Source organism: Canis lupus, chromosome 25 (genome assembly GCF_048164855.1).
Source record: "Canis lupus baileyi chromosome 25, mCanLup2.hap1, whole genome shotgun sequence".
In the NCBI taxonomy this organism is placed as follows: domain Eukaryota; kingdom Metazoa; phylum Chordata; class Mammalia; order Carnivora; family Canidae; genus Canis; species Canis lupus.
The window spans coordinates 9,725,106-9,750,689 of NC_132862.1; the positions used below are offsets into that span (position 1 = coordinate 9,725,106).

Sequence of the window (25,584 nt, forward strand, 5' to 3'; positions counted from 1 at the left end):
TAAGAACACTTTTTGAACTTGAGTAATATATGGTAAGGTGTAAATAACAGACATCAATCTATTGTTTAAGTTACTGGTAATTTTTGCTGTGTTTATACAGTGATGATTGGAAAACTGTTAAAATATAACCTTTGTTTGCTAATTCTGATAATTAACTGATTTTCAGATATTTAAAACTTGTGACACTAAACGAGTTTTCAACGGGTATTTGCAACTGTTGAAGTGTATTTTTAGAATGAATAAACCCATAGTATCAGAGAAGATTTTTAAATGGCAACATGCAAAAATCTGACCCCAAAAGAGTTAGAAAAAATAGATGAGGAAAGCAAGATAGAAGGAAAATAGAGGGAGAGGAAATATGATAATGATATGGCCAAGGATAATATTCACAATACACACTACTCTGGGCTATTCCTAACCTATCACTTAGCTGGCAAAGTTAGAGCTGTTTAGGGAATGTTCAGTGTTGGATACAGAAAATATAATCCCTGCTGCAGAAGAGATTTCAATCTAATAGGAGTGGGAAATTCAATCAGATTATATTCAATTATATATCATTAATTTTGAATTATTTTCAGTGAATTGACAAACCACTCTGCCCCTCTATACCCCCTATTAAAGGGCGTGATTTATAGAAAGCAGGCAGGATGTACAAAGCCTCATGAATAATTGCCAGGGAAACCATCCACACTGAAAGGATTTGCCATCCAGAAGTTTGGCACAAGAATGAAAAACAGAGCAAACCTCAAGAAGTTACCCTTTTTCCATTTGTATCTATACCTTCATAGATTAACAGCCTGAGAGAATAAAGTGACTAAAATGACACAGTCACTGAGGCCTTGGAGAATCTAACTTTAACAGTACTTGACACCTAAATGATAAGATGTCTTTTATTCTTGGACCTCAGAGGGTTTTCATAAAGAGGAAAGTGAAGCGGTCTTGGGTGATAGATGCTTTCATGCACTTTGTACTTTGCTGGCCGCTGCAGAGCTCTGGACCTGAAGCAGAGGGTCCATCTGGATTTTTGCAGTGGAAGGGGAATGCTGTTGCCTTACCAGGGGCTAAAACCTGGTGCTTGCAAATAACCACGGAACTGTGGTCTGAGAGCTTTGCCTTCCCTGGTGCATGTCCCAGAGTGAATACTTCCAGTCCTGTAGAGAATGCCGTGAACCATGGATTGCAAATCAAGAGGCAGATCAAAGAGTGTGATTTTGCACTTCCCGCATAAACTACTTTGCCTGTATTCTCTCATCTGTCATGGGGAAGAAGTCTAGTTTTGTTGTTGTTGTTGTTTGTTTTTTGTTTTGTTTTGTTTTTTTATCTAAAAGTGCTACCTTTTTGTTAAGATGGTCTTTCACTTTAAATTATATACACAAAGAGTAAATATAAGCCGATTATAAATAATTCAAGTCATACACAAATACCTAGATTAAAGCTGAAAATACATCCTAATTTCATCCCTCCCCTTTCCCCATCCCTCCTGCTTCCCTAGGGGAAACCTGTGCTTGGGTTTGCTTGGTACCCTTGCACACCCTTCCCATGCAGCAGAATGTGAAGGGGAAAAAACATGTACCTCTGCTGACTATCTCACTTTACATTTGCACATTTCACTATGTTTGAAATTTCTGACTGCAAATCCCAGGAGGGCTGCATTCGTTATCTATCGATGCATAACAAATTCCCCCAAAACTTAGCAGCTAAAAACAACAAAAGTCACCTGACAGTTTCTGTGAGTGAGGAATCCATGCACAGCTTAGCTGGAGGACTCTGGGTTCACAGTTTCTCGTGAGGTTGTGGTCAAGTTGTTGGTCAGGCCTGTGGTTTCAGCGTGCAGACTTGTCCGAAGTGGGAGTGGGGTGGTGGGGGGTGGGGGGGAGCGGGACTCTGCTTCCAGGGTCACTCCTGTGGCTTTCTGCAGGTCTGGTTCCCATAACACGGGAACCACTCACTCCACAGGGCTGCCTCGGGACGTGGGAGCTGGCTTCCCCCAGAGCAAGCAATCCAAGCAGAGCAAGTGTCCATGGTCTTTTTATAACCTCATCGCAGATGTGCCATTTCATGGCTTCTCTACGTTCTGTCTGTTAGCAGTGAGTCAGAAGTCTAGCCAGCCCACACTCAGGGGAAGAAGATGACATGAGAGTATGAGCAGCGGTGAGGCTCGCTGGATACTAGTGTATGGGCTCCCTCCTGCAAGGGCCTTGCAGCCTTGCCCAGTGCGCTGATTTTATTTCCATAGTTACTTTCCCCTGCAACTCTCCAATAACAGCCATTTCATACCTTCTCGAATCTCCTCAAGTCTTAGGTACCACTTGCCTTCCCTTCATTCTCTGATGACAGCCCTGCTGCTTATTTAACCGAGAAAACAGAAGCATCTTTGCACCAGGAGCTCTACTAGCTTACTCTTGTTTCTTCTTTTTTTTTTTTTTTTAACTCTTGTTTCCATCTGCTGTTTTCCCTTCCTCCTGTTTCACTGAATTAAGTGCCATTTCTCCTATCAGACGTTAAACGCTCCGTAGTACCTTACATCTCACCCCTCTCGCCTGCTTGAAGTCTCTGTCTTTGTATTACCCACATTCTGGTCCTTATGATACTCTTTCTTATCAGCATACAAACAGCCTAGAGTAGCACCCATCTTTAAAAAGAATAAAATAAAATAAATAAATAAATAAAAAAAAATAAAAAGAATAAAAGAAAAACAAACAAAAAGTAAAAAAAAAAAAAAAAAAAGAGTAACTTCCCATGATATTGCTTGATTCTCCAAACATTGCCCCCATTTCACTGCTCTCTTCTAGAACAGAACTTTTTGAAAGAATCTGTTGTATTTGTTATCTCCGTTCTCTTGCTTCCAACAACACGGTAGTACCCCAGCCCCACTGAATGCTGCCCTTTCAAGATGACTTAACAGTTTCCACGTCATCAAATTCACTACTCAGTTACTCTCTCTTTGCTTGACAACTCACGCTTTTGAAGCAGTGGATCACTTCTTACTCTCAAAACAACTTTCTTCACTTGGCTTCGAGGATGCCACTTTCGCCTTTCTCCTACTCTATAGGCCTCTCCATTCCCTCTCCAAGGGCTACATATTCAAGGCCCCAGGACATTTGGCAATCTTCTCTATCCATTCTCAAACTAAATCAACCAGTTCCATAGTTTCATATGCTGTTCATATACTTCTATTTCAGACCTTTTCCCTAGTTGCAGATTCATATATCTCACTGCTTACCGGGTATCTAACCTGGATCTCTTAAAGACAACTCAGACTTAATGACTAAAATACAACTCTTGATCTTGATTTTCAAAATATTTTCCCAGTCTTACCACTTTTCACTGTGTCTATTGTTACTATGTTGGTCTAAGCCATCATTATCTTTTGTCTGGACTAGTGTACCTTTCTCCAAACTGGTCTCCCTACTTCCACCCTTGACTCCTCTAGGGTCTTGTTTTTCTAGCACTCTCTAGGTTGCTTAAAATCAGAAGTAAGAGCATGCTCCAATTCTGCTCCAATGCCTGGAGGCTTTCCATTTCTCTTTGGAGTAAAATCCAAACCCCAACAATGGCTTTTACAAGGGTCTACGTGATACGAGTACTTGGCTTTCTTGCCATTTTACAAAAATACCAAACTGACTCCCTTCTCGTGTGCTTTTCTTTTTGTTTGGAATGTCTTTCCCCAATTCTTTGAATTTTTCATTCATATTATTCAGATTTCCTCCTAAATGGCTTCTTCTGGACTCCCATCCTAAAATAGCATCCTTCTCTAACACTCTTCACTTACCTTGCTTCACTTTTCTTCATACAAATTATAACTTCTCTTGAAGTGATTGAGTATATTACTTACTTGCTTATTATCTTCTGTAAAATGTAAGCTTTAAGAGTCATAGATTTTTTTTGCTTGTCAGCCACCAGTGCCTCAGACAATGTTTGTGTCAGAGTGTACAAAATATATTCATTTGCCCAATGAAAAAGATTAAAATGGATAAAAATAGAGATAGATACATAGATAAATAGATAATATTTAATCAGAAGTACATTAGGAATATAACCTGTTAGAATTGGATAGTAGATAGTCCTATCTTAAAACTAAATATATATTTAAAAGAAACTAAATATATAAAGTAGTGATCAGGACAGAAAAACAAAACATTATTAGTGCACTCATGAGTGTCCAGAAAGTAACAAGGAAAATTAAACTAAGCATTAAAAATAACACATGATAAAGATGAAGATGGGGAAGTAAAGGATTGTATAAGATGCTTATGCAAAAAAAAAAAAAAAGGCTTTTCAAGGAAATTCTTTAAACACAGAAACAGTGGGAAATCTTTTTTTTTTTTTTAATATATATACAACTCTGGAAAGATGATTCTACTTTTATCTTCCAAAAGAATTTATAATGATTATCAGAAAAACCTACTACTTTCTCAAGACAATGTGCTCTGAAGGATTCCTTAAAAAAAAAAATCAATGTTATAAAAAAAAAAGAGTAAAATGCTTCTTCTAAACAACTATCCATTTACTACAATTTCAATGATTTGCAGAATTGTAATATTAGTATTTAGAAGGATACAGTTTTTTAAGAGTATAATTATATCTGAGCAGGTGCCATTTTTCTGTTGCTGGGAAAAAAAGCATTTCAAAGTGGACAAAGTCACAGCAGTAGGTTCACAATTACTCTGAAGAGATGCATAAATATGTTTGATGACATGAATAAGTAACTGCACTGTTTCACTACTTTTTAGGCTGCGGTTCAGTAATATGCAACATACATGTTTATAAGTGGCATTCATACAAATTATATGCTGCTTTGCTCATCCATTTATCTCAGAGGTGTAGATATTTAATCCCCCGATAATGTGCCTGAGAACCATCTTCTTTTTCCATGTTGTCCCTTCTTCTATGCTTGCCTGAAAATATGGCTCTCTCTGAGAATAAAGCCCAGTAGCTTTTTCACATAAGAATATTTTATTTACATGCCCACTTTTCACCTGTGTTACTTTAATTTCTGGATTATTTTTAAGTTTGGTGAGGTTTTTGCATTTGTAAGCCGAAAAGATAAGATAGCATCTTTTGAGTATTATGTTCAAGCTAAATATTGTGAATTCTTAACCTAAATCAAGAAAAAGGACAAAAATGAAATGAATCGAATTCACCTCAACAATTCACAGAACTTATTGTGTCCTGAATCGAGGCCCAAGTACCTTGAGGTGTTTGCCAGGCATCTGCTGCATAGAAATATGAAAGAGGTGTGGTCACTGTTCTCAGTTATGGAAGAGAGAAAATGTGTACCACAACTGTCATACAAGATAGAAGTAGTGAGTTTCTTAATAGAGGAGAAAGCTACAAGGGTGCAAATAATAAATACGTGAGAAAATACAAATTTAGAGCTGTTAGGAAAGGAAGGGAGAAATGATTTCCTGTTTGGGAACAAGAGAGTCTAGCATTTGTTGTTTGTTTTGTTTTGTTTTGTTTTTTGTTTTTAAGATTTTATTTATTTATTCATAACAGACACAGAGAGGGAGCGGGGATCTGAGGGAGAAGCAGGCTCCATGCCAGAAGCCTGACATGGGACTCAATCCCAGGACTCCAGGATCACGCCTTGGGCGAAAGGCAGGTGCTGAACCGCTGAGCCACCCAGGAATCCCCCGAGTCTAGCATTTGTATTAGGACTTTGAGTGTGATGTGATTATTGCCACGTTGTGATAGGAAATGAGAAGCAAGCAAAAGAAGCAGCTTTAAATGCCTTTCTCAAAAGTTTGAATTTGACTCCAAAGTACTGTTTTCAAGAAAGGAAATGATGAAAATACATCTTCACCAAATCCATATGTGGAACCCAGTTCTATTTTCTGAACTCCAGACCCATATATCCAACTATTTACTGGACAGCTCTATTTGGCAGCCCAGAGGAGAGTGTAATTCAACACGCCCTGACCTAACTCATGTCTTTCGTCATCCTGCCACCCACTTTCACTCCACAGCGAAATCCTGCTCTTCTTTCTCTGACTAGCATCAGCCAAATTTTCCAAGCTAGAAATCTACACATCATCCAGGACCACTTGCTCTCCCTAATCTTTGAACAAGTAGCTAAGTTGCTGCATCTTTGTTGTTTCTATTTTGGAAGATTCTCTCCATTGTCTCTTTCTGTTAATCTCTTAACCACCAATGTTAGGCCAGCACAGCACTGTGCATAGATAGGAGCATAGACTCGAGGCCTGATGACTTAGATTCTCATGTGGGCTCTATACCCTACTAGACCTTGGTAAGGTTATGCAACATTTCTATGCTTCAACCTCCTGATCTGTAAAATGGGAATAATTACTGTACCCTCCAGTTGTTGTGAGGATTAAATGAATCATTATATGAAAGCCCTTAGAATCTGGCACATACCAACCATTGTGTAAGTGCTTACTTTTATTATATGACCATTGCTTGCCTGGATTACTGAAACAGCCTATTAATTAATCTCCTGGCTGTAAATTCCAATCCACTAAAATCCCTCTTCCAAAATGAAGCAAACTTTGTATAGGAAATACCTGATTATGCCTTTTTTTTTTTGCATTTCCCTAAAATGACAGCTTATTGTCTTTATGATGAAGTTCAGATTTCTTTTATTTTTAAAGATTTATTTATTTGAGAGAGAAAGAGAGAGAATGCAAGGGAGGAACAGAGGGAGAGGGAGAAAGAAACTCCAGCAGACTACACAAAGTGTGGAGCCCGACGCAAGGCTCCATCTCATGACCCATGAGATTATGACCTGAGCCAAAACCAGGAGTCAAACATTTAACCAACTGTGCCACCCAGGTGCCCCTGAAGTTTATATGTCTTAATATGGCCCTTACTTGGACCCTGAGTACCTCTTCAGCTCACTGTCTAACTACTTACTCTCTTCCTGTGGACATTCAACTCATTCCCTCTAGCATATCTTGCTGACTCTAAATTTTGGACCTGCAAGCACACCCTGACCTCTGATTAGACCACTCTTTACCTCCTCTTGCTTGGCCAAATTGTATTCATCATTTAAATGCCACGAGGATGTGTATGTGGGCAAGAGAAAGATCCAGAAAGCACTACCAATATGATAGGAAGCAAATAAAGAAAAAAGTATTAAGAAGGGAGAATGAACTGTAGCAAATGCTGCTGTTAGATCAAGTTAGATCTGCAATGAGGCTTGATCATTGGAATTAGCAACACTATTTCTTCAATAACTCACTAAAGGAGTTGTCAGTATTTTTAAAGTTCGAATATTTATGTATCATAGTAGGTTTTTCAAAGCAGAATATATACCCCTTATGTATATTTAATTTAGGAATTTAATATTATAATAAAATTATATGTAACAATGAATTCCAAAACTCTATACTACCATTCAATTGAGAATAGCCTCTGTTTTGGGAAACCCAGGGTAGATAACAAGTCAGGGGAGGTGGGGGAAGATGAATTCAAATTAATTCAAAGTGCATTGTATAGCAAAAAGTAATCATTGGCTCATAATGATTTTCTGCCTACACATTTCTCCAGGTATGACAAGTACATATCAACCATTGTTGTGAGCAACTTATTATTCTAATTCTTTATTGTAAACATACTTTATTTCAGAGCACGTGTTCTTTTTGTGGCTGGACACCTCTTTGTCTTCTTCAGCAAATCTAAGGATTGTCTCTGCTTTAAAAAAAAAAAAAATGCATTACCTGATGGCAGAGCTTTTATTTTAAATGTCAAGCAAAATGAAATGATTGTAAAAATCCAGCCATTGCCATTAATGGAATTACATTTGTATGGTGGATTTAAAGGATTATGTAGTAAGAAGTATTTGTCCAGTTTTTGGTCAAAGAGACCAAATAACTATGGTTAATATTTTTCCTGTTTTCTATAGCTCCTAATCATAAGAATATTTAATAGGAGACAAAGATCGAGTCGTCCAATACACCTTATTATTCTGAATAGACCAAATATAGAGCTATTTTATAAAATTTCACTTCTTGCTCTTCTTTCTCTAAATAGCATCAGCCAAATTTCTCTGATCTGAAATATATATATATTTATATATAATAGTTACTATATATATAAAACATATATATATCAATGTACTTTTAAAAATGTGAAATATGTCTTCATGCTGGCTAACAGTTCTGCTTTTAATCATACTCTATAGTCATAAACTGTATTATCCTTGACAAATCAAGCTATAATAATGTGTTCACTGTAGTTATAACAAAAATCTTTTCAGCTGTTGTCTCAATTCATTGGATTTCTTGCAGTGGGAATGGAGCAAAATCAAGACAAATAGACATATATCATGTGGCTTATTTTTAGGAACATATATATGACCGAACTTAATATTTAATAATTTAAATATGGCTAAAATATAATCTTGACTAGCCCATTTCTTTAATAATGTTGAAACCAAACAAACCATTTAAGAAAGATGTCTACGAAAGTCTATCTTTAAAATTTTCTAAGAAAAGCAGTGTACAGTCCCCCTGGTTAAAAGCTATCCATTCCATCTCTTCTCTAACCCACTTCTGCTGTGATTTAATTCTTTCTTTCTTGTCCTTTACTCAGAGGAAACAGATGAAGTAGGAAATAACTGCTCACTGCCACTCATACAATATCCCTGAAATGTATTTGGGCTTGTGACCTTTAAATTATGGGGATAAATAAAATGAATCACATCTCTTCTTATAGACCTGATCTGTGGGTCAAAATATGTTTGCTTTTCATCTGTATGAAAATGTTTTAGGCTGTGATTGCCATAGAATGGGTGAGGTCAGGTGGAGAATGGGCTGTTGCCAATTGAGTCAGGCAGAAGATAAAATGATCAACTGAAATGGAAGAGGTAAGAAGTGGAAGATTATTTGCGAGAGAAATGGTAATTCCAGATGGTTACTTGCCCTCTGTGGGTGGGGGGCAATATGTGAGGACAGTGTGAAAATGCCTGGTTGTAAGGGAAGAACACCTGGGCCAAACACTGGGAGAAGCTTAGATGGGGTGATGTGTGGGTGCTTGAAGCTGAATAAAATCCCTCGGAGGTCCCATGACATCCCACTAAGAAAGGATTTGGGGTTCATCTCCCACTAAGAAAGAATTTGGCGTAAACACCATTTTAACATTGAGGGTGATTTTCCCAATGAAAACTCATAGGCACTATTAGAATTTCAACTGCCACTGATTTTTGTTTAATAAATTGAATTCTATCCTTACTTTCAAAAAATATGTGTTTCATAAAGCTTAATGGTATTTACAGAGATAAAAGTTGAGAATCTAACCAAGGTTATCTGGTGTTTGAAGTCAAGCATGATAATGTTTTCCTGTGAAATCCCTAGATCATTAACATTGCTTTAGTCAGCATTTAATACGAAATGCGTGCCAGTAAGATGAAAATTAATTTACAGTTGAATGCTTTATGTAGGAGGCAACTTCCTTGATTGCAGTTGTTTGAAACCAAGCATAGTCTAAGCACATTGCCTGCTGCCTTTTCTTGGCTGTAGATATCGATGAGTGTGGGACCGGGAGGCATAGCTGTGCCAATGATACCATTTGCTTTAACCTGGATGGTGGATACGATTGCCGATGTCCTCATGGAAAGAATTGCACAGGGGACTGCATCCATGATGGGAAAATTAAACACAGTGGTCAGATTTGGGTGTTGGAAAATGACCGGTGCTCTGTGTGTTCGTGTCAGGTTGGTATAAATAAAAAACTGTAATCATTTTTATTGGGATGTAATTTGCATAAATTTTCAGTGTACAGCTTGATGAGCTTAAACAAATGCATGCATCTACTTAAGCACTAGCAAAATTAGCAGAAAAGGACATTTTCATCTGCTCATAATGTTGTCTCTGTCCTTATTCCCATACCCTCAGTCTGAAGGAAACACTGGTTTTGGTCATTGTAGGTTAGATTTATATTTTCTAGAGCCTTATATAATAAGTAGTACATATAATGCATACTTTTTTTTGTCTGGATTTTTTCAGTATATGTTTTTGACTTTCTTTAATATTCATTACATATATCAGCAACCCATTCTATGTTATATCAATGTATTTCTTTGTTATTGCTGAGTAGTAGTTCATCTTATGGAAATGCCACAATGTGTTTATCTGTTCACATGTTGATAAAACTTTGTTGCTAAGCATGCTAGTGTTTCTATAGTAACAATATTCTATTTGAACAAAAGAAGAAATGAAGCCGCAATGGACCTACTGTGGCCTGCGAGTGAAAACGATCTATTTGGACTGTGGCTCAGTCCCACTTTATTTACCCAGTTGATAATTGAGACTTAAAATATAGTTAGATAATTAACACTCTGCATGAAGGACTCAATTATTAAAAGAAACTGATAACAATTTGTACAGTAACTTAAAGTCTAATATAGCCCATAAACCTAACAGTAGGTAAAGCTTTTTGACTAACTATGCCCTTACACAGAACAAAATTTGGGTAATATTCTAATTACTATGCTAATAAACAAACACATGTATATTTATATATACATACCCACGTTTATATACACAGAAGGACGGCATAGTGGTTATTTCGTACTGGTCATTTCTGGAAATTTGCTGGTCAAGTAGCATTTGGAGAGGAAATTGGAAGTTCTCCAGTTTGGTTGGGTAATTCCTGTGTGTTTGCTGCAAAATGTAACATTAAATCTATTACATTGATGTAATATATTGAGAAACTGAAGCTTCTGTTCACTCTTCTCTCTTTTTTCCTACAGAATGGATTTGTCATGTGTCGCCGGATGGTCTGTGACTGCGAGAATCCCACGGTTGATCTCTTTTGCTGCCCTGAATGTGACCCAAGGCTTAGCAGTCAGTGCCTCCATCAAAACGGGGAGACTTTGTACAATAGTGGTGACACGTGGGTTCAGAATTGCCAACAGTGCCGCTGCTTGGTAAGTATAGTTTACATGAAGTACAGGGACAGTCCAGGCCCAGAATCCAACGAGGAAGACAGTCTTGGCCTCCCACATCTGCTAGTTCTCAGCACCTGCCTGGCCATCGTGCTGGTGGTGACAAAACGTGAGCCTGATTAGATGACAAGATGGTGGGCATGTAGTCAGGACCCATGAAGGGACAGCCTGGTGCAGATGTGGTTCAGCATGTCATGCATGTTTTTCCAGAGCCTAGAAGAAGAGACTTGGGATGCCTGGGTAGCTCAGGGGTTGAGTGTCTGCCTTTGGCTCAGAGCATGATCCCAGGGACATGGGATGGAATCCGCATCAGACTCCCCACAGGGAGCCTGCTTCTCTCTCTGCCTGTGTCTCTGCTTCTCTCTCTCTGTCTTTCATGAATAAATAAATAAAATCTTTAAAAAAAAGAAGAAGAAGAAGAAGAAGAGACCCCCTAGCATCCCCAATCCCGTTCAGCTTAGGTTTATTTAGAGATTGTTATAAATAGAACAGTGGCATTCATGAAAAATATCATTTTTTGTCCAAGTAGAACTTTCATTAATCCATTTTTATCAGTCATGCTCAGACTTAAAAAAAAAAAACAGAAATAAATGCAAAAAAAAACCACACCCACTTTTTTTTTCCTCCTAAATATTTTTATCAGTGCAATTCTAGTGGGTACCCTGTTTGACACATGCTATGAATTTGCAATAAATACTTACTAGAAGATGAGAATTAAATGTATATATTTACAAAACTTCCACTGGAAACAACAGGAAAAAAGAAAATAAAGACTTAATCAGGGAAACACCAGTCTTTTTTCATTAGACCAAAATTCTCGTTTTGTTCTAATAATATAAATGAAAAAGGAAAATTGGTCTATGTGTCTTTATGGAAGAAAGTTTCACAGATGCTACTTTTAAAGTCATGGCTAGTTTCCTCTCTATTTGTGTGAGGATATTTTTAAATCAATGCTTTTTTTGCTGCTTCTTTTTTATACTTTAAACCCAAAAATCAATTGAAAGAGCAAGGTCAGTTTCAGTGCCCGAAGGCTGCTTTCATCTCCAAGACCATGAGATTCAGAATTATGAAGAAAATAGGAAACAGGTGGGAACTAAATTTTTAAAAGATCCAATTCACACAATTTCCCCATGTGGAATAAAGCTGCCTGAAATCAGTTCCTACTTGTTGTTTTTTTTTTCTCCAAAATCCCTAACCTGAGAAACATAAATGAACAAAGCAAACCTGCCAAATTCCCTTCCTATTTCAGTTTATTTTCTTGTAAATGGACAAAACTTTGGTTAGGCAGAAGGGAATAAATGAGAAGGTAGAGGGAGAAAAGATCAAAAGAATGAAAAAAGCACCTGATATGCAGAAATTTAAGTGAAACCTTCTTCCATAGTAAATAATTCTCCTCTGTCAGGGAAAAGATAGGAGTGTGTAAATGTGATTGTTTCAAGAGAAAGGGTTTTTGCTTTTGTTCATTGTTATTCTCATTTAATCCTTGAACACTCTTAAATCCACCTGCAGGATAGAGCTCAGCTCTGTGATAGGGCTTTTGTAGATTCCCTGCAAGATTTATGGCTTTGAAGGTGTGAGTATAACTATTCATCAGATAAACTAAGAAGTCAGTAAACACTGTGCTTCCTCCCTCCCTACCTCCCTCCAAACCCTCCCTTCTTCTCTCTCTGCCCTTGTGCATCTGTTTTCTTTACAGCAGGGGGAAGTTGACTGTTGGCCTCTGCCTTGCCCAGAGGTGGAATGTGAATTCAGTGTCCTCCCAGAGAACGAGTGCTGCCAGCGTTGTGTCACTGACCCTTGCCAGGCCGACACCATTCGTAATGACATCACCAAAACTTGCCTGGATGAGATGAATGTGGTTCGCTTCACTGGGTCCTCTTGGATCAAACATGGCACTGAGTGTACTCTCTGCCAGTGCAAGGTAAAGCCTATTAAATTCAAGTAGGGAGCATTTGGCCAGCTGTACCCAGGGCTCATTGATATTAAAGTGCTTAACCTGGCCAATGGGAAGCATTTTTTTTTCCCTATATATTGTTTAAACAGAAGTGGGAGGAGGACCGCTCAGCTTTATTAGTGCCTAGCCTAACTGCTCTGTGCATCTTCAAAGCATGTTCAGGGAGAAGGAAGCACATGATCAGAAATCAGAATGATCAATCATTTATATCACCAGAACAGAAAGCACCTACTTAGATTGCCCTAAAGTATCTAACTGTACACATCTTAAAAAAAAAAAAAAAGAAATCTACAACACAAACTTCATGTTTCTTCTTTCATGATGGAAGACAATATTATTTTATTGATTTTTATCTGGTCCTTTTATGAGGTCTGTAAGATATATCGACAGAATAAATATATTACATTCTCCAAAGTGAAAATCAATATGGAAAAAATGGGCATATTTCTTGGTTTGTTGTGGTCAGTTACATTGGGTTGAAAAATTTAAGATTTGCTTCTTACTATATTTTATTCCTACAGTTGGAGAAAAATCATTATAAAGATTTTTCTTCATCTCATAGCAAAATAGAACATGTGCCTTTTACTTCAATGAGAACGAGAATACAGATAATGTAGACAATATATAGAATTCATAGACACAGAGTTGAAAGCATTCTACTTGATTATTGTTCCTACAAATGTTGATTTAGTGGTCATTGTATTTCAGTCATAATTTTTGAATCAACACTAAAACGAAGTCATCTGAAGGCTTAATAATAACAACACAGGAAAGCAAAGATTCAGATTTTTTCCAACATTGCACACCCAGATATCTCTAACTACTCTGTTTCTTAAGTGAACAATTCCATTAATTTTTTTTTCAATAGAGCAATTTAATTCAGATTCACTTAGCACAAATTCTTACTAGTTGGCTTGACATCACAGGGCAAAGAAATATAAAATGCTTTAAGCTTTGAGGTACTATTACCTATTTCAAACCAAAATTTCTGTCTCTTTCAGTCAATGTAATTTTTGTCAATCAAGCAGAGCTTTCTGAGTGAATATTTAATGCATTTTCTGAAAGTGCATTAGCAAATTCGAAAGTTACTACTACTACTTCTATTACTACTAAAAGTGACTAATGTACATGCAGTATTGCTTTAATATACATTAAATATAAGTACATTTAGCAGTGCAAAATGCTGAAACTTCAGCATTAATGACCAACAGGGAAATACTTCCTGAAATTCAATTACCAATTAAAGTCAAGTCCCTTTATACTCTTTTTAAAAAAAAAAAAAAATTTTTTTAAGTAATTCCTACACCCAACATGGGGCTCTAACTCACAACCCTGATATTAAAAGTCACGTGATCCACCAACTGAGCCGGCCAGGTACCCCATATACACCCTTAATCAAAGATTATCATTCTGAGTAATGACTACAAAAATATATACCAGGTGATAGCATGAGAAACACACCAAATATGATTCACACCGATATTTCCAACTAAAAAAATGAGCTCAGTAAAAGAAAAACATGAGAGTGTTTTCTGGGGTGAAGAGCATGAATAAGTTTGTCATTTGCTGTCTTATAAACAACTAGTAGGATTTTTTGCCTCATGATAGGAATGTATTCCAGAAAGTGTATTTTAGGATTAAATTCATTTTTTTGTCAGATAAGTGCTGATTCTTAGAAGTTACTATTTGATGCTGTTTCCCTTTTCCCTTCTTATTAAATATGACTTATAAAAATATGTGCTATTTTATCATATATATCCCAGATACAAAAATTTTTATTATGTTTATTTTGTGTTATTTTAAAAATAAAATGGATACAAAACAGGCTCCAGATATTGCATTGGAGATGAGTATTTTTCACAATTTGGTGCTTTCAGAGCAGCATTTTTACTTCTCATCTCCCTGCCCTGCCCGTCTAAGAGTTATTCATTCTAGTCAGTAAATACATTGTGCCAGGTATTATACTGGTACCAGGAGTGTAGTGATAAGCAAAACAGACACAATTGCTCCTGGAAATTATTACCTAGCACCTTATTGTCTAGAGCTATGCTGTCCAATATATAAGTTGGTAGCCACATGTGGCTATTTAAATTAATTAAGATTAATTAAAATTAAAACATCAATTTCTCAGTCACCCTGGCCACATTTTAATTGCTCAATGGCTACATGTGGCCAGTGGCTATCATATTAGACAGAACATATAAAGAACATCTCTATCATCACAGAATGTTCTGGGCAGCACCAGTCTAGAAAGGAAGAATTACAGTATCTAGAATCAGGCTACCTGGATTCAAAGCCTGGTCAACCACTCTAGCAATGTGACCTAAAGGAATGTCCATTAATCTCTCTGTGGCTCAATTTGCTTACCTGAAAAATGAGAATAATAATAGTACCTACATAGGGATAATTTTACTACCTACTTGAGAGATCCATTTAAAAAGTTTCCTAAGCATTTCATACACATTCAGAGTAAACACTCAGTATTGGCTATTATTATTGTTGGTAATAGAGTCAATAGATATTAATCAAGTCAGGAAACAGATAAAGACAACATTCTAGACTGTCACGGATGCCCTGAAGTAAAGGTGCACCGTGCTAAAAGACTGTACAGTATGTGCACCAGTTACCTCCTGAACAAATGACATTGAAAATCAGATCTGAGGAATTAGAAGTTAGCAGGGGTAGGGGGGTGGTAAAAAACGTCTTCTTAAAAATGTCTTCAGATTTCATTTGCTTAGGTAAAAAGGAGTTCCTCCATTCAGAATTTAAATTGAGTCAAATGAATGACTGAAGTTGTCTTTCCTAAATCTAAGAGAGACACATGAACCCTTTGATGAGCCAAAGTACTTTCAAGCAGTTATGCTTTGAGCTTCAAACAATAACTAGAGATGTGTCCACTTGAGAAATAAATATGAAGGGAAGAAGGATTAGAGGGTCATTTCCTTTAATAAGTAATTACCAAACAGCCAATTTGAAAATTGGAAACCAGAGGGCTACTTTTAATTCCTGGGCAGACTCTAGATGTATTACTGAAATAATTGAGGTATAAACAAAATTAGAGTTTTAAGGATGAAGCTCATAACTTCCTAAACTTTACTTTCATATATCAGGAACAGCAGACATGAAGTTTAGAAAGCAGAATTCTGTACTAACATTAGAATGGATAACTAGATCTATCTATGGAAACAAATGGCCCATAAATGAGAAATTAAAATGAAGGCTTTCAGGTATGATCAGGAAAGATTTGCAAATCAATAGAGGAAGAAAGGATTATTCTATACATATTGGAATCAACAGACAGAAGTTTGAGGGAAGTAATTTTATCTGCTTATCATATATAAAAACAAATTTTACATGGAAGAAATGATAGATATTAAAAATACAAAGAAGATGTAATCAAATATTGACATTCTGAAAGGGAGAGGCCTTTTCTAAGTGAGAAAATACACCTCAAAGAAAATTTGAGCTTCTGTAGATAAAATTAGCAAAATAAAAGTCACAACTAGAGACTGGAAAAATATTCTTCTGGAAGATATGATTTCTTTGTTAAATTAAAAACATATAAAGTTAACAAGAAAAAACACTATTTCCCCATAAATAAATCAGCAAAGAATGTATAAACAATTCGCTGACAAAATACAGCTATTAAAAAAAGAGGGAATTATTCAACCTTTAAGTAATTAAAATCCTAATGTAAACTAACATAATGAATTTTTATTTTCACATACTACAGTAAAATAAAAATACTTCACAAAGATTTCCAATGCTGACGGATGTACTGGAACTGTAATGCTTATGAATTGTTAGTGACATTGAAAAATACCTGTCAACAGCCACATATATACCTTTTTGCCTACTCTCTGTCCCAACTCAAACATCTTTTGTCCCATTAATCCCAGGTCTAAGAATATAATCTAAAGAAATACTCTAAAATATGGAAGGTGCTATATATGCATTACAATATTCACCTCAATATTATTTGTCATATAAAATCAAGGAAGAAACCAAGATGCCCAAAAATAGAAAAATAGTTAAATAAGTCCTAGTAACTCTTTATGATGCAACATGCTATATTATATTATAATTGTATAATATAATTATATGACTATTTTATTCAGACATTGAAAAAATGGCTTAAAATAAAAACTAAGCTAAAAATATAATTACATATATACTTTAATTGCAAGGTTGCAAATAATAGCATGAAATGAATTCTGTGAAGACATTAAAATATTGATGGAAGTGGGATTCTTAAATACATATTTATATATACATGTATTTAGAATCTATATTATTTATAAGCAGATTAATATGTTAATTATACAGTAAATTATAATATATTAATTATATAGTAAATGATAATATAAATGAATAAAAACTAAATATATTGAATATAAATAACATTAAAATGTATTACACATATATAAATATATTAACTGGAAATTAAAAGCTAACTGTCTTCCAGTCTTTATTTGAGTTTAGCACAAAAATACTCACAATGAGTTTTTTAAACTTTTTTAAAACATAGGATAGACATAGCCATAAATAACAGGGTGTTAAGGAAACACTGTGTACTATATAAAAATAACTCATTTTTATAATTCATTATAATAGTAGGTTGTTACTATTCCTAATAATCAGACTAGGTTTCAGTGGATCACCTTTTATTTTAGTTTTTATCGAGGTAATATTAATGATTGAGAATTTCATAGTTATATATATAATTTGATGAGTCTTACAAATCAAAATATAAAATATTTCCAACACGCAAGTACCTTTTTTCCCCTTCTAGACATACCAACTTCCCATAGCAAACTTCAGTTTGATTTCATTGTACTAGATTTATTTTGCCTTTTAAAAACTTCATATAAATGCAATTACTAACAATGTACTCTTTTATGTCTTCTGATAAATTAACGGTTTTGTCATTATGTAATGCTCTTCTTTTCTCTAGCAAGTCTTCTAAACTTGAAGTCAGTTTTTTTCAGATACTCATTTTGTTTTGATCTATCTACTTACAATTTATCTGTGGTATTATATTTAAACTGCATTTTTTATAGATAATGTATACTTAGTTCTTATTTGTTATCCAGTATGACAATCTCTGTCCTTTAATTGAAGTGTTTAGTCTGCTTACATTTAATATAATTTTTGGCATTGGTGGCTATAGGGCTACCATTTTGCTATTTGTTTTATATTTGTCCTATCTAATTTTCATATTCCTATTCCTCCATTTCTTCTTTTCATTTACGAATTTTTTATATTATTTAAATTAAACTGTTCCTTTGGATTCTTAACTATAATTTTTATATGATTATTTTTGTTTCTGATCTAGAGATTACATTTTATAGCATTAATATATTACAGTATAATAAAGTGTGATATTATACTACTTCACATAAAATATAAGAACTTTAGCACAAAAGAATTCTATCCCCCTTAGTCTTTGAGCTATAATAATCATATAATTATTATGTAACTATATAAGCTGTAAACTCTAAAATTCCTTTTATTATTTTTCCTTTAATTAGGCAAATATCTTTTAAGGAAGTTAAGGGAGGAAAAATGCTATATTTCATATTTATCCACATATTTACCATTTCTCATGTTCATTTCTTCTCATATATTTGAGTCTCCATTTGGTGTACTTCCCTTCAGCTTTAACTTCCTTTAGCATTTTCCATATTGTAGATACATATTGTAGGTCCAACGGACCTTTCAACTTATATTTATCTATAAATATTTTTATTTTTGAAGGATATTTTTATTAAATATAGCATTCTGGAGTCACAGATTTGTCCCAGGACTTTAAAGGTGATATTCTGTTGTTTTTATGTCTCCATCATTTCTGATGAGGATTCAGTTATCATTTGTGTATTTGTTCCCCTGTATAAAATATGCCTTCTTCCCCCTGTTTCCTTTCACAATTCTCTATCTTTGATTCTTAGAAGTTTGAATGTGATACACTTACATGTGATTTTTTGTGTGACTTTATTCTTTGATGTTTGCTGGGATTTTTGAGTATCTAAGTTCGTGGGTTGTTTTGTTGTGTTATTGTTTTTTTTCTCAAGAAATTTGAGAAAATTTTGACCATGGTTTCTTCAAATATTTTCTCTGCCACAGTTTCTCCCTCCTGTTTTTCTGGATCTATGATTACTCATGTTTTATGGCTTAATACTATCCTGAAAGTCACTGAAGCTCTATTTTTATATCAGTCTTTTTTCCTCTTTGTTTTAAAGATTGGATAATTTCTATTTTTTGTTTTAAATTTGTTGCATATTCCTTCTGCCATATCTAATTGGTTGTTAAACCTATCCAATGAATTTTTCATTTCAAATACTGCAATTTTCATTCCCAAATTTCCATTTAATTCTATTTATAGTTTTATTTATCTGCTAAGATTTATCATTTTTTTTTCCTTTAAACATATATAAAATATATACTTTCCAGTCTTTGCAAATTATTCCATCTGGATTATTTTTGAGTCATTTCTCTTCACAACTTTTTCTCTTGATTAGGCATCACCTTTTCTTGTCTTTCTTCACAAATCTAATATTTTTTATGGTTTATTGGATATTATAGATGATATGTGGTATAGATTCAGATTCTGTGTTCTGTTAGCTTCCTCTGAAGACTATGTTTGTTCTAGCAGTTTGCAAATTACTGACCAATCACCTTGCACTTAAGAAAGCTACACTAAAAAAAAGAAAGAAAGACAGAAAGAAAGAAAGAAAGAAAGAAAGAAAGAAAGAAAGAAAGAAAGCTACACTTTATACTGGTTAGGTGGGTCTATTCCAGATTTACCCCTAGTTCTAGGGTAAATGAGTCTCTTAACCTTGAGACACCGTTTTACTCCTGATCATGGCCTTTTTGGGCCTTCAATGAAAAACCTGAATTTTTTCATCAATCCTTCCTAACTTGGAAGGACACATATTTTAAACACTGCTACCCACAGTGAGCAGCTTTTGAAATCTCTGCCCAGATCTTTCAACCTTCAAGCTGTAACTCATTATCTCTTTAGTCTCTTCTGTAATTCAAAGACCAGGCAACAATTTAAGGGGAGTTTATATGCTGATTCACTCCCTTCTTTCTAGATATTTTCCTCTGAATTTACAACCACTCTGGCAACCCTAAAAGTTGTCCTCTGACATCTGAGGCCTATCAGATTGTGTCTTTCTGCCTGAGTTATAGTTAGCCTAAACTGCATAGACTACAGAGGGTCCTCAGGGGGAAATGCCAAGTGAAAATAAACCTCACACATTTCCCTTTTTTCACTGACTGAAACCTCTCCAGTGTCTGCCTGCTTTTGGTCACTACCTATTGCTTTCAAATAGTTATTTTTCCTATTTTGTCCAGACCCTTTGTAGTTATCTGAGGGAAAGTTAGTTTTATATAAGCAACTGTGCCATTACTGAAACTGGAACTCTGATGGAATATTTTCTTACTCATTCATGTATGAACTATTTTTCCCTAATTGAGGGTTTCCAATGAAATATTTATAGAACACTTTTCTTATTACAACAGAAAATATTGATATGGAATAAGAAAAACATTCCTTGAAGATTTTGAAAAATATACAGTCTCTTCCTAAAAGAGATGATGATGAGAACTGATGAGAACCATAATAATGATTTTTCTACCCATGAGTTCTAATACTAGCTTCATATACTCAATGGAAGAAAGCTCCGGAAACTCCCTCACTTTCTGCTCAAAAGCTATATAAGTTGAGGAACTGATATTCTTAGGAACTGGTATATCCCTTACTTCATTGGGTCACTGGACTGGGAAACCATAACATGATTATGATTTGAAAACCTGCCTCTAAACATAATGACAAAGTTTTAAAATACCACTGGAGAACCAAGAGATGTTGAGACTTTCTCTTGCTATGAGAATAAGAATTCTGCTTAATAAAAATTAAGAATAGAAGAGTATTAACTTAAATTGATAATACTCTTCTTGGAAATGAATTAGTTTTTCCCTCCGTTTCGTGTGCTTCAACAATGTTTGAAGTATCTAAATCTTTTATAGAACAGACACTTTTGATTTTATCATACTAAAGTATAATATATTTTTAAATCATCTAAAGTCATTTATTTCAGAGGAAATATCAAATAGAGGATGGTTGGGGCTCAACCTGGGGTTGAGTGGGTTAAAGTGGTTAAAACCCACTCAGTGGGTTAAAGTGTTTGGCTCAGTGGTTTAAAGCACCTGCCTATGGCCCATGTGGCCAGGGTGGCTCAGTGGTTTAAAGCACCTGCCTATGGCCCATGTCCTGATCCTAGAGTTCTGAGATGGAGTGCCATGTCCTGCTCCCTGCTCAGTGGGAAGTCCACTTCTCCCTCTCTCTCTTTTCTTCATGCAACTCCTGTGTGTGTGTGTGAGAGAGAGAGAGAGAGAGAGTTACATGTGTGTGTGTTCTCTCTCAGGGGACTAAATAAATTTTAAAAGAAAACACACAAATAGAGGGTGGTTTTTAGGGTCAGACTAACCTGAATTTTAATCCCTGCTGTACCATTTATTAGCTGTGTGATTTTGCACATGATATTTAAGCTTTCTGATCTTCAGTTTCTGAATTTAGAAAATGTGAGTATTAATAATGACCCACTGGGAATGGTGTGAGGTTGAAATCACATAATGTATTTAAAATGCCTAGGAAAGTGTCTCACATAGAGTATGCACTCAAGAAGTAAAAGGATATCATCATCTTATGATTGTAGTAACAATATTATCATCATTAGTTAGCTAGTACAAGGAATCAAGAGTAAGATATTAATTTTTTTCTTTTTGTAATGTACTGTATTATTTTGATATTTCGTGCTAAAAACTAATTATGTATAATTGGCCCTTCCCTGCTATTTTTTCCTAATTTATCTCTACACTATTTTCTTCACCAGCTCAAAACTCTCACCCAGACCTTTTTTCAGTTTCTTAACTAAACAAAACTTTTCACTTCAAAGCCTTTACTCATTCTGTTCCTTGTGCTTTTGGCTGACCTTTACATGCTGCCTTGAGGTCTTGGTTTAAATATCACTTCTACAGAGAAGTCTACCTTGACCAAGTAGCCAGTCTTGTATTAATATCCTGACACCACCTAGTTTAGTTCTTTTCTAGCACTTTTTCACAATTTTTAAATGTATGTTTGCTTAGTGTTTATTAGTTTTCTCCCCTCCCCCTGTAACTCCTGCCCTATGAGAGTAGTGACCACGTCTGTTTATTCATCAATATACCTACGGCTCAATATACTCAACACATATTTTCGGAATGAACAATTGAGAGGACAAATGTGATCTAAGACGATGCCATGTGGTAAATTAAACCAGTCTATAATTTGCCACAAATAACTGGGCATAATTGGTTCTACAGTAGTAGAGACATGAGAAGTGAAGGGCTGTTGAACTTGAAGGGGTGCATAAATAATAAGTAAGCCCCAGTTGGATTTATGTGTACCAATCAATAAGTGTGAGTATTTACTAATGGCTTAACAGCTTATACCATCCATTTCTTTCCTCTTTTTTCTTCTCTAGAATGGCCACATCTGTTGCTCAGTGGATCCACAGTGCCTTCAGGAACTGTGAAGTTAACTGTCTCACGGGAGATTTCTGTTTAAAGAATGTTCTTTCATTAAAAAGACCAAAAAAAAAAAAAAAGTCAAAACTTAAAGTGGATGATTTGTGGGCAGCTAAGTGCAGCTTTGTTAATAGCTGAGTGAACATTCAATTATGAAATTTGTGAAGCTTGAGAAAATCACTAAAGGAAAATTCTTGGGGCAAAACGAGACCAGAATTCTGCTTCTACTGTGTCTGACATCACCGTGGTAGAAGAATGGGTATGGAATACACACCATGACATCATGACCCCTGGATATAAAGCCTGAGCCCATCAGAGCTTTGAAAGCCTCTAGCTTCACTGGTGCAGAAAATTTTTCTCTAGATCAGAATCTTCACGAATCAGTTAGGTTCCTCACTGCAAAAAAATAAAATGCAAGGCAGTGAATGAATTATATTTTCAGAAGCAAAGAAGCTATAACATGTTATGTACAGTATACACTCTGAAAAGAAATCTGAAACAAGTTATTGTAATGATAAAAATAATGCACAGGCATGGTTACTTAATATTTTCTAACAGGAAAAGTCATCCCTATTTCCTTGTTTTACTGCACTTAATATTATTTGGTTGGATTTGTTCAGTATAAGCTCGTTCTTGTGCAAAATCAAATAAATATTTCTCTTACCTTATAACCTGTCCGAGTGTCTTGTTTAAAGTCTTCCTTTTCCCATGGACTCTTCAACCTACAAATTGCTTCCTAGTTCTGCTGATGAAAAACTCCCACCATGCTATTTCCAAACTGAAAGATGATTTTCACTATAATATATTTCTAAGTGGGGAGTATGATGGATATCTTCATTCTGCTTCTCTAGATCCTCATCACTTTTTCAACCCTGTCTATATTCTGGGTGCTGATCTATATAGACCGTATTAGTGGATTCCCGTGTCCTCTGATTTCTGGCTTGGTTTTACCAGTGGGGACTGCTGGCAAGATACCAGAAAGAGTTAAATTTGGGGTTTTTATTCTGCCGGCTCCCTTCCTACCAGAGCACTACCATGATTAGTGGTGTCACCTCACTGAAGGCTACATCTCCTGACACATCCCTCTGATTAGCTACCCTCTCCGGGTTCTGATAACTACTTCTATTTGCTTCTTCCAGCTTAGGGATGGTAACCACTCTGGCTGTTTTGTCCTCAGGAGGTACCTGCCCCATTTCTTGTTGATTTCCCGATTTCCCTATTTCCTGTCACGTCTTTATAAATGGTCCCTTTGTTAAACTCTCTTTAATTAGCCAGCTTGTGTGTGCCATCTGTTTCCTGCCAGGACTCTGACTGATATACATAAGGAAGGGAGTATGTGAAGGTTGGGAATGTCGTCAAGAATTGGACCTTCACGTTTTGATATAAAAAAATTAAAGAATCCCAAAGTTAAAAGGGATTATGACATTACCTGTTAAATTTGTTGAAATACTAGAATCACAGGAGGAAAAAAATAGATTGATGCCCTAATAATAAGGGACATGTAATCCAATATTGCCCTATTTCAATGTTTTTCATTAGTGTAAAAAGCAAATACAAAAGTTATCAAATTAAATTTTAGCTGCATAAGAGACTTTTTTCCTTAAAGAAAAAAAAATGGAAATGGACAGTATATGACTACCACAAACTACAGAAATGGTAAAGTGGCGTTTCATTATCCCTGCACCATTGCTATGGAAACAATCTTACACTAGCTGAGCTAACGGATAATTTATAAATGTCTTAATACTTTGGTATGTGTAATATTTATTGAATGTGTGAATTCAAGTACTCTCCATATTCCCTGGATTTATCATAAATTATTTTTTCTGCAGCCTTCTTATATTTAATTTAACATTTCAACAGAGCACAAGGGTTTTCTTTCCCTCTGTTATTATTTACTATGATAAATAGCAATTTAGTCTCCAAGAAGATATTAATTTGAAGTTATTTCCATGAGATTTTTTCTCCTTATATATCTTTTGGATTTCATATTAAATCTTCCTGAAAAAATATATTTTATTTGCATTAATGAGGAGAGTAAGAAATAGTGCGTGCATGCGTGTGTGTGTGTGTGTGTGTATAGCTCTCCATCCATATACTCATATATATGTATCATTTAGATGTTTTATGGCTTTTGGAAGAAGAAGCAAGGCTGGAATCACATATTCCCAATTTGTTATAAACCTTTTTAGGGCTCTGAGGGTTTTGGTGTTTGCCGACCCCTGGTTTCTATAGACCATTAAATGAAAGAAGACTCTTATAACATTGAAAAGAGGGAAAAATAAGATTATGTTCTTCCAAGGACTATTAAAGCAATGAATGTGTTCAGATTGAATGTTTTCCCTTCAAGTTTTATACCATAAAAAATAGATCCGGAGAATTACTGTTTACCCTGACAAGCAGTAATCAATTCCTTCTTAAGAACTTTGTTCCTCAGAAAAGAGGTGGTTAATGCCCTATTTCTTACTCTGGAGATAATTGGCAAAATGCCATCACTGAATTATGTCAACATTATGGGAAAATGAGGACTAAGAAGCATGGATTTAATTTGGGGGTACTTGGCTCTTTTAAGAGCAGCCCTTGGTGACAACCATTGTTTTTACATTTCCTTTATTTCCCCTTTTCTTTAAAGAAAAGCACAAGACTATTTAAATATGATTCTTTGGTAATTAATGTGTGGCAATCTGTATCATTTATCTCCCTTTTCAAAAGACTGCCATATTGCTTTCCCCCCTTGCCCTCTGTGCTGGTAAAGAGAGCCACTGGCTTGTTCAATTATACTGCAATATCGTGGAACTCTTTCATCCTCCCACTAACTTGGTTATCTATAGCCAAAGTTGAAATACCCTATAATTGCCTTTAAAAAAATGAACGGTATATCAAAGCTCTAAAACAGCAATCAATACACTATCAGAGTAGCAGAAGTTATTCAGTTGAACAAAGCTGAGGTTACATGTACTGAATAAAAAATCAGCTTCAGTTCACTAAGCATTACCTCATCTATCAAAGCTCCATGTTGCTGACTAGTCTGGAGTTCCTCTGCAGGTCAGCAGATCCCGCAGACCTGTATGTGGCCGCAGTCCTGTTGACCTAGCACTTAAGCATTGATGAGACCAACTTTTTTTTAGAACTACACCTTTTGTCTTTATTTTTT

At 35.4% G+C, this 25,584-nt stretch overlaps 1 protein-coding gene across 2 annotated transcripts in view; it reads left to right on the top strand.

Moving 5' to 3' along the window:
• Positions 1 to 23,101, top strand: part of NELL2 (neural EGFL like 2) — a 381,434-nt gene extending 358,333 nt beyond the window's left edge. For both annotated transcript variants that reach the window (XM_072798247.1, XM_072798246.1), the window contains exons 18-21: positions 9,480 to 9,673; positions 10,712 to 10,888; positions 12,603 to 12,827; positions 22,388 to 23,101. In XM_072798247.1, the coding sequence (XP_072654348.1) occupies positions 9,480 to 9,673; positions 10,712 to 10,888; positions 12,603 to 12,827; positions 22,388 to 22,438 (647 nt within the window). In that variant the 3' untranslated portion in view covers positions 22,439 to 23,101. The remainder of the gene's footprint in view (positions 1 to 9,479; positions 9,674 to 10,711; positions 10,889 to 12,602; positions 12,828 to 22,387) is intronic.
• Positions 23,102 to 25,584: the final 2,483 nt, after the last annotated feature.